General features: G+C 43.3%; 1 protein-coding gene across 2 annotated transcripts in view; it reads left to right on the plus strand.

The window, feature by feature from the left end:
* The first annotated feature begins 172 nt into the window (after positions 1-172).
* LGI1 (leucine rich glioma inactivated 1) overlaps positions 173-10,250 on the plus strand; it is a 43,619-nt gene continuing 33,541 nt past the window's right edge. Inside the window, exons 1-2 of one of the 2 annotated variants that reach the window (XM_006147647.3) lie at positions 173-679; positions 1,097-1,168. In XM_006147647.3, coding sequence (XP_006147709.1) covers positions 465-679; positions 1,097-1,168 — 287 coding nt within the window. In that variant the 5' untranslated portion in view covers positions 173-464. Of the gene's footprint in view, positions 680-956; positions 1,020-1,096; positions 1,169-10,250 lie in introns of those variants that run through there. The other variant, XM_006147648.3, reaches the window with a different exon arrangement.

Here is a 10,250-nt window from a genome sequence, read left to right on the forward strand (position 1 = left end):
GCAAATTCCCAGAGGTTTCTGAAATTGCCGGCATCCTAGGCAAGATGACTGCTCCCACCCACCCGCCCACCCACCCACTAATAAGACATAATGCCGTCCTATTTTTGGTAACAATTAAAGGGCCTCCCGGTGAAAGCAGAAGCTGTTTATTTTCTGTTACATCACTTCTCGGTGCCTTCGAAGGCTGCTCTGTGCTCAGTGTTTTCGTGGTGATGCAAGTCGGCTAGCTCCTCCAGCAGTTGAATCCCTCCCATCGCACAGCACCTCACAGGTCTCTTCCCCCAGCAGGGCTTTGCTGGAGCAAGGAGCAGCTCACGAATCAGCTGCAGGTCCCTGTTTCGAAAAGCAGAGATACAGAGGCAGAGGAAGAAGGTGGTCTCCCGTGTGACCTGTCCTCGGAGCAAGACAATCACCTTCTGAATTCCAGAAGCCCTGTTCATGTTTGGGGATATTTTTTCGCCTGCATGGAATCGGAAAGAAGCCAAAGGATGGGAAATGCCTGCATCCCCCTGAAAAGAATTGCTTATTTTCTGTGTCTCTTATCTGCGCTTTTGCTGACTGAGGGGAAGAAACCAGCGAAGCCAAAATGCCCTGCTGTGTGTACTTGTACCAAAGATAATGCTTTATGTGAGAATGCCAGATCTATTCCGCGCACCGTTCCTCCTGATGTTATCTCACTGTAAGGCCCGTAAGCATTTTGATATCTAATTTACGATTTAAAAATGCCAGCCTGTGTATTTGGGGCTTTGTATGCATCGGTAGGAGGGCATGGAGAGAGAGAGATTCCTCTTGCATGCTTGGCCATTTGGCAGGGCTGACATTCTGCTGCATTTAGAATTGGGGATTTTTATTCGCTTCCCCTGAACATGCTTAGATCCCCCCACCCCCCCAATCCCTGGGCGTTATTCTGAGAAACCTGTAGCAGATTCATCTCTTACTTCATCGGGGAAGGCACTGTGCCATACTTCATAGAACAGCGTGAAAATAGTAACTGTTATGCTAAACCGGATTAACAGAAGGTTTGTTCTGTGTGTGTGTGTGTGTGTCTTTGTGTGTCTCTGTTTGTTTGTTTTGTTTTGTTTTTGTTTTCTTTCAGATCCTTTGTGAGATCTGGTTTTACGGAAATCTCTGAAGGGAGTTTTTTATTCACACCATCGCTGCAGCTCTTGTGAGAAATATTTATATCATGACTATTTTTAATACGGCATATATTTGGAGTAGTCCTCTAGGAAAACCATCTCAATATTAATGTTGTCCAATGTGATTATATTTCTAAAAAGAAAGAGCAGTGGCAGGAAAGTGAGGGGGAGGTGGGTTTGTTTGCGACTTCACACCCACAGGGCAGGTGGATCCATGCACTGGTACATTTGTTAACCTGAAATGCTACTTGAATGGCTGGCTATCTATGAAGTTGGTGGAATGTTGCAACCATGATCCCAATTCCATTCCCCTAGTTTACTTTCATTTTTAACTTGGGAGTTGGTTATTTCGCCCTAGAGTTTTTGAATTAGTCAACACGGAGCCCAGCATAACATATGCAGTCAAGATGTTGTCTCCTGGGATCTGGGGCAGGCTGCTAACCGGTATGATTTACCATGTGGGGGAAAAAATGACACCTCAGTTCTTTCTAGGTACTTCCTTAAAATATCAATTCTCGAGAGACCGTTTTCTAATCTCATCTAACTTCTAACAAGTCCCCTACCAAGGAGGAAAAGAAAATATTAATATAGGATGGTGCTAAGAATTCCGCTTTGCTATGTTTTCAGTTGGCCACAAGGGAACCACATTTTTAGTCTTTGCTTGGAAATATTCAAAACAATAATATTGGGCTGAGAAATCGGATCTCTTCACAGGCATAATGTAACATGTAGGATTTATTCGGATGGATAGTGTTTGGCAATTGGAGTTCTAGTTCTCAGAGGGTTATCACGTGGGGGCCGAGAGGTCTCCCGGTGCTCAGGTGTCAGGCAGCAGGCTTGGCTTGGTGCTAGCCGGTTGGGAGAGGGATGGAATTAGCCAACTGTGGATCAACCGAGTTTGGGTATCTTAAGCTTCGTGATCCAGGACGCGAGTTTTTCACTAGTCTGATTCTTGCTATTTTGCTTTCCTACCTTCCTTGGCCATTTTGGCTGTTTGAGATGATATATGTGCATAAGGAAACAGCATGGAACTGAAATCGGAGAGACTATGGTTTAAATCTTACCCAAACACACACCAAAAATAGACACAGAGTTTCATGCAGATGACTACAGTGCACTGCACCTCAGTCTCCTTATCTGTAAAATGGAGGTGACAGCACATACTTTGAAGGGTTGTTATCAGAGCTAAATAAGATTTCAGTGGAGAAACACTTAGTAAAGGGTATAGCATATGTGTGTATGTTTTTATAAATGGTAGGGCTTATATTTCCTATATAAGGCTAAAAAGCTAGAAGTCATTCAGTTCATTGTTTTGTCTATATGAAATCCCAAAATGGTTTGACAGGTTCACCAAATTCACAAACTTGATCAGGTGTTTTGACGTTATGTAACGATGTTGGCTAAAATTCTTCGGGTGATGTATAATTGAGTAGATTATTTCTAAGGGTGTTATCGTTTTCATTGGTGGCTAGTGATGTGATTGGCATACAAGCGAACACATCGCACAAATTCAAAAAAGATTCTCCAGCACAGGAAGGGGTAAAGTCTCTAATGTTGGGATCGGTCCATAGGATAGGAATTTGCATGTGCTTATGTTGTTCATTTGTTAAATAAACACTCGGTTCCTTCAGAAAGCATCCTTTTGGTGTGTGCAAAAGCAGCTCCCTTCTCCTAGGACAGTTAAATAGAACCGTTCTTATAATTCTAGAAGTCTCAGTGCACAGCTACTCCTGTTCTGACAGTGGGGGGACGAGGGCTGTGACACCAAAAGCCTGGGGATCGACCTAATCAGTTACCCCCTCTCGTTGTCTTTGCTTGGTGGACCCAGCCCTGGCCAGCACAGATGCTGGACAATGTTATAGAAATAGCGTCCGGCTGCTGCAGGGTAATGTGATTACATGTACTTAGTCTCGCAGAGGAAAGCCAAGGGACTGGTTTTTAAATAGCCCACACAGAGTGTGCCATGCCCCTGTGCCCCATGCTCTGAGTTCCTATGGAACATTCCAGCCCTTATTGCTGAAAGCAGTTCAGGTTTCAGAAATAACAAAAGGGCGAGTGATTCTTGCCCCATGCGTCCTTAGCTAACTCCCATTGGCCCATCTCAACGTGGCAATTTTATGCCAGGGCTGATGGTATGCAAAACTGTTGGGGGGTGGGTCAAAGTTTGTCTCCGGGACCCTGTTTCTAAAGACTGTGCTCTCCATCCTTCCTGGCCAATGTTCTCCGCTTACTCCTGTCCTCGGGAGAAGGTCTAATAGGCTCATCGTCACTGAGGAGATCAGTGATAAGGGCTCAAACACGAATGTGACACAGTCACAATGCTTGAGGGAACGCAGGGATGGCAGACAGGTGTTCTCTGAGACAGGGCCATCCCTGAAATGACCCCATGGGCTGCCAGTCTTCCACTGGGATGTGAAGAACAAGGGGCCTTCACGCGGCCACCAGGTCAGGCCTAGATCATACTAGACATTGCTTGGGGTTTCCGTGAATTCTGATGGCATTTGTGAACATGGCTACCAAACTGGCTATTGTATCCTGAGAAGAGACAAACTCGGGAATCGATTCTGCCTGGTGGATGAATGAGAGCAGGTGGTTTCTTACTCTTGTCAGAAAGGAAAAAGAAATGTGCCATTCTTATCATTCGTCCCAGCAAGCTGATTCTCTGATGCTCCAGGTGCTTTAGCAGACCTTCCGTAGAAGGCATGATGAGGACTTTGTGAAATGGCAGCCTAGGTACCGAGGAGAACAAGCACAGTACTTCAAGTGACATGGAGTGTTTGGGCAAAGAGCCGGGTAGGCCATAGCTGGCAGTATGTGTTAGAGAACAAGAAAAACAAAACCTACACTCTGTGGAGAGAAGAGGAAGAATAAAGCCACCCAATAAAAACGCATCAGGTTAGCTGCACAAAATATTTTTTATTTCATTTATGGCTTTGACAACAACAAACCTTTCTTGAGCAAATGCGATTTGCTTCCTGTTTTCCATAAGGCCAGTTTTGTAGCATCACCACTGAGAATGGTAATTCATTCTAGTTTGCTCTTAGTGGAGTCCGCAGTTTAGTGAAAGCAATTTAGAGAAATGGGTTTTCACACAGGACAGTCCTGCTCCTTCTCAGCTATGAACTGCAGTTCCCAGTGAGGCAGGCTCGTGACAGAAGTAAAATTCAAATGGAAGCGAATAAACATGTAGCACATTGCTGTTCATTTGTGATGTAGTTTAATGAACCAAACCCCTACAACTCCTAAATATGTGTGTGTGTGTGTGTGTATATATATACATATTTAGGTATGTGTGTGTATATATATATATATATATATATACACACACACACACATATTTAGGTATACATATTATATAACATATATATAAATATGTATACATATATACACATGTATATATACATATTTATATGTGTTTTATATATAAATATAAATACATATTTATATATTAAATATGTATATATATGCATATTTCAATGTAACCAGAAAAATACATATTTAATACATATTTTTATATATATAAATATGTGTGTATACACATATTAATATGTGTTATATATATTTTTCTCTCCAAGAAAAAAAAAAAAGTAAAAACAAAACAACAAAAAAAACTTTCAGTCCTCTAGGCTGTTTTGTCTACAATGCCTCAACTACCACACCCTTGGCTGGCATACACACACACATATATATATTTATATACACACACATATACATATTTCTTTCTTTTTTTTTGGAGAGGTTTTTGCTATAGGGTGCATGTGCTCACCAGACAGACAGAGAGATAGAAAGCGAGAAATCACCCCCCAGGGGAGATGGCCATGCCGCAATCCCTTCTCCTCCATTCTCCTCTCAGGATCTTGGGCACGCACGCACACACGCCTGGCGTGAGTTTAAGCCACCGGGTCCGGGACTCGAACCACGGTCGACTACGTGGGAACCCAGCGACATAGCCATTACGCTAACTGCTGGTCCCACACACATATTTCAATGTAACCAGAAAAAATGTTTTAATCTTATTCAAAACACAGAACTGATCTTTCAGAAGGGAAAATAATATTAATTTTAAAATTAATCCATAATCAACACGTAAGCACATAGTTGATAAGAAATTAAAAACTAAGAGCAAGTGGAAAGGTGAGCAGCATAACAAGAAAAACAGGAAGTCCATCCTTGCCAAGGCTTATCATTGAGTCGTTCAAAATATTACTTGTCCAGGAAAAAAAAAATCCATAGCTTAGCTTACCTTGAAAGTAATCTCCATCTTTTCCTGTTCTTCTTTATATTACAAGAAAAATTGGAGCAATCTTTAGCAAGCGCTCTGCCAGACCTATCAGCTAAGAGGGCTTCTGCAGGACTCTTTTGCTGCTCACAGATGAATGCATTTTGGTTTGTGCTCAGCTGATGCTTCTGCAAAGGATTGAAGAGTAAAACTTTCAGTCCTCTAGGCTGTTTTGTCCATAATTTGCCCTATGACCCATAGACCTGATTTTTAACTTTTTAATTAATTAATTCTTGAAACTGTTTCCAAGACCATCTTCTTTTTTCCCCTTCCCCCTTATGTTGTTTTGCACTCACAGAAGAGTGACAGAGGCAGTGAGAGGAAAAGTGGGATGGCCACCCCACAGTCCTTTCTCCTCCATTCTCCTCTCGAGATTTTTGGGCACACATGCCCGGTATGATTTTCAAGCCATTGGGTCCAGGACTCACACTGCAGTTGGCCACGTGGGAGTCTTTTTTCCCCTTCCCCCTTATGTTGTTTTGCACTCACAGAAGAGTGACAGAGGCAGTGAGAGGAAAAGTGGGATGGCCACCCCACAGTCCTTTCTCCTCCATTCTCCTCTCGAGATTTTTGGGCACACATGCCCGGTATGATTTTCAAGCCATTGGGTCCAGGACTCACACTGCAGTTGGCCACGTGGGAGTCCAGTGATGTAACTGCTACGCCACCTGCTGGCTCCTGCAAGATCTTCTTAGTTAGGGCTTGCTTTCTCTGAAAGCCTATTTCCTCCTCTCCGTTGTTCTGGCTGAGGGTACCTACCCCTTCTCCCTCACTGTCCACTTGCAACTAGATAAGACTACTCTCAAAGGGTCCCAGACGTCCACCTCCTCTTCTGCCCAGCACCATCGCCCTAATGGAGGCCACACTGGCAGTCTGACAGGCACTGCGAGAGCTTTCAGTTCCCATCCTACCCATCTCCAGCAGCCTTACTTCCTGAAAGGCGGCTCCCATCATGTCGCCCTTGTGCTCAGAAGGCTTTAATGGGTCCAGAGAAACAGAGAAAGTCCAAACGCCTTAACAGCACTCAACTCTCCAGGCTGAACCTCTCATTCACACACACATGCATGTACACATACACACACACGCAAACATCCATCCAACCTCACCAGCCAAAGTACTAATTCCATGACCTCTGTCTTCTGGAACTCTGTAGACTTTCTTGATGTCTCCAGTAGGTCCCGCTGTTAGTAGGACTGTTCGCGCTTACATCTGCCTCCTGTCTCTCACCATCCATAAGCCATGGCCCTGGGGAAGAGCCTGGAGCTAAACACCCAGACACTGCCTTCTGTGTATCTGCTGAGTCCAATCCAGATCCCAGAAATGCTGTCCTGTCAGAACCTGGTTCTGGTGACGTCCATGCCCTCTCTCTTGTTTGGCATACCCTATCTGATTTCACATGGACTAATGGTACAGAGGTCTGGAGACGGAGCTGAATCCTCAAAAAAAAAACAATGTCGCCCTTGTGCTCAGAAGGCTTTAATGGGTCCAGAGAAACAGAGAAAGTCCAAACGCCTTAACAGCACTCAACTCTCCAGGCTGAACCTCTCATTCACACACACATGCATGTACACATACACACACACGCAAACATCCATCCAACCTCACCAGCCAAAGTACTAATTCCATGACCTCTGTCTTCTGGAACTCTGTAGACTTTCTTGATGTCTCCAGTAGGTCCCGCTGTTAGTAGGACTGTTCGCGCTTACATCTGCCTCCTGTCTCTCACCATCCATAAGCCATGGCCCTGGGGAAGAGCCTGGAGCTAAACACCCAGACACTGCCTTCTGTGTATCTGCTGAGTCCAATCCAGATCCCAGAAATGCTGTCCTGTCAGAACCTGGTTCTGGTGACGTCCATGCCCTCTCTCTTGTTTGGCATACCCTATCTGATTTCACATGGACTAATGGTACAGAGGTCTGGAGACGGAGCTGAATCCTCAAAAAAAAAAGCAAAGAAATATTTGCTTATGAGGTTATGACTTCAAACTTTTTCAACAGAATTGCCAGTGTACCAGCATCTCCATCATAGAGCATCGAAGGCTTTCCTTGGACCCACTCCTTGAATCTCTTTGTCTGACCCCAACTTCACATCGAGTCATCTAAGTTCTTAGTTTGACTGTGGAGGCTGAGCAGTCTCCCCCCTGGGAAGTATAGCGTTCCCCATTATTCCCCAGTCTGATTTCCCCAGTCAGATTTCCAAAGAGAAATGTTAGTTAAGCATTAGTAGGGTGAAAAAAAAATTGTTAACACAAAGATAATTTCCTTTTGGAGATATTTACATCTACTTAGCCAAAACCAGTGTTCACTTGTTGTCTAAACTACACATAGAAACAGATCAAAGCAAAACTCCCACATTAGCACACACGTTTGGGGGTTCTCCTGGGCTCCAAGTTCTGTGATGGGCTTTATGAGGGACACAAAAGTGAGCGACATGCTATTACTCCTCAGCCTGCTCTGGCAGCTCCAAACTGGTAGTGATGCCTAAAAAGGTAGATCATATTTTGCCTATGTTTGAATGTATTGTAAGGTAGTCTCGTTAAGTTTCCTCATTTGTTCAGAGCTATTGGAGTGATGGGTGATGATGGTGCTGCTGCTGTTTACTGACCGAATGGCTGATAAAGGGTCAGAAGGTTTGCAGGGACTTTACAAGATCAGCTGTCATATCAGGATGGCTGACGTTGGTGAGCTGGCAACACAAGCTTTGTAGTCAGATAAACAGGGGTTCAAATCCCTACCTTGCTGTTTACTAGTTGTGTGACTTGGGGCAAGCTCAGTCAAGTATCCGTATCTACAAAATATCTTGATACCGCCAAAATGGAGACTAACCACTGTACCGTATTTCATAGGATTACAGTAAGTATGAAATAAAACAATGCATGAAAAGTGCTTGGCACAGTTTCTATAACTCAAGACACATTTGCTTTTATTATAGTATGTGAAATCACTTTAATTCGAACTACCATAACATCAGATTAGTGTCTGAGTAATCTGGGTTTGCCTATAATCCCAGCTTTAAACTTTTGTGGTTCTACACAAGCCTCCATCAGAACCTGCTAAGAAATCCTTTCTTCAAATACTTCTCCCACGAAACATGAACTGTTTGCCTTAAAAAGAAAAAGAAAGTTGTAATCCCCTTCCTTTTTCCTCACAAATAAATAACTGGCACTGCACTTCGTAAAACTTGCTAGGTTTTGTTTAAAATGATTCACCTTGGCTAGTCTGTAGGTGAGTGGTTCTACGGTAGGACAGAAAGAGGCCTGAACTAGAAATCAGTCACAGATTTGAAATCTAGTTGGTCTATGTGGCCTTGAGCAGGTCACAAAATACCACTGGGCTTGAGGGTATCTGTGCATAAAGGCCAGACATAGACTAAAGTACAGTTCTCAAATTTAAATGCTCATAGAGGTTGGAGTGGGAAGATAAATGAAGGAAGCCGTTGGGTATAATACAATAGGGACAGGTGGTGGCTGAGGTAAACCAGAGAAGATATGTCTTACCTAAAAATGGCACCCTTTAGCTTCAGCTGATCCTTGCTGATGGGAAGTGATGGATGGATGCAGAACCACATCTTCCTAACTTCCAGGGGAAGGCAGAAATCTGGAATGAGATACTTACATAAAATAAAAATGAAACAAAATGTTAAGTTGGCATTCTGAAACCTTCACATTCAATTACATTTAAGCCTCAGCCAATCTGAAAATTGTATTGTACTATATTGTAATCTATAGTTACTGTGATATAATACAGAAAAGGGCCTTGATGGAAAAGTATCATCTCACGAAACAGTAAATTAGATAAATTGAAAGAGCCTCATAATATGGAACCAACTGTTATAAAGTAATTATCAAAATAATAATATAGTTCCCAATCTCTCAAACAAGTCCAAAGGGACCTCGCCCAGCCCTCCTCAGGCTGACTGATGATAAAACAATCTTTTATTATCCCCACTCCCCCACTATGGGGCAAAGATTAAAAAGGAATTGTTGGGCCCATTTGCACAGCAAGGATGGCAGGTGTTGGCCTGTGTAAAATGGGATAAAAAAGGAATGAGTCTTAGTTAAATACACAAGAAGACTAGACTGTACATCTATAAATAACTCTCGAGTTACAGGGAATTCCTCGTAGGGGGAGCTTCCATGGCTATGCCCTTCTTTGAGAATTGTCGTGACTACCAATTTACAAGCCATCTAATAAAACTAGGCAAGGTCTGGCCAGAGGCACTGGTCATTTTGCTGTGCCTGTTGCTAAGCACGTTACGTAGCTCATTTTTAATTTCCTCATCACAATCGCCTTTTTGAAGTGGGGTATGATTATCTCCATCTCACAGATGACGTGCCGAGTCCCTGAGGAACTGAGTAACCTACCCTCAATGTCAGACCCAAATAAATAGCCGAGCCAGGGTCTAAACCCACCTCCTCACTTTTTACCACCTCTGTTTCCTTCCTCCTGAACATGAATCGCCATGTTCGACTTTGCATGGTTTCTTTCTCTCCCCAAATCAAATCCCCTCTCCAAGGGTCAAGCTTCGCCATTAGTGAAGGTATTCAGGGGAATGTGTCCTAATTCCTGGAGACAATGACTGAAAAGGAGTTTCAAAAGCCCTTTGAAAGAGCGCAGCATTTCTGGCAAGAACGTCTAGTTTCCCTAGGTTTTAGCTCTCATTTGTATGTGTAAGCTCAGGTCCCCTTGCTGAAAGAAGACAAGAGAAAGAAAGAATAGAACAGAAGGAAAGGCCTGATTTCAAGTTACACCTCAGACCTGTGTTCTGTAATTGAGTGCTCTGCAGGACAGTTGTCCTACAAGAAAAGAATCCTATACCCAAATAAAGTCAGG

This window comes from Tupaia chinensis, unplaced genomic scaffold (genome assembly GCF_000334495.1).
Source record: "Tupaia chinensis unplaced genomic scaffold, TupChi_1.0 Scaffold000217_1, whole genome shotgun sequence".
Taxonomy (NCBI): Eukaryota; Metazoa; Chordata; class Mammalia; order Scandentia; family Tupaiidae; genus Tupaia; species Tupaia belangeri.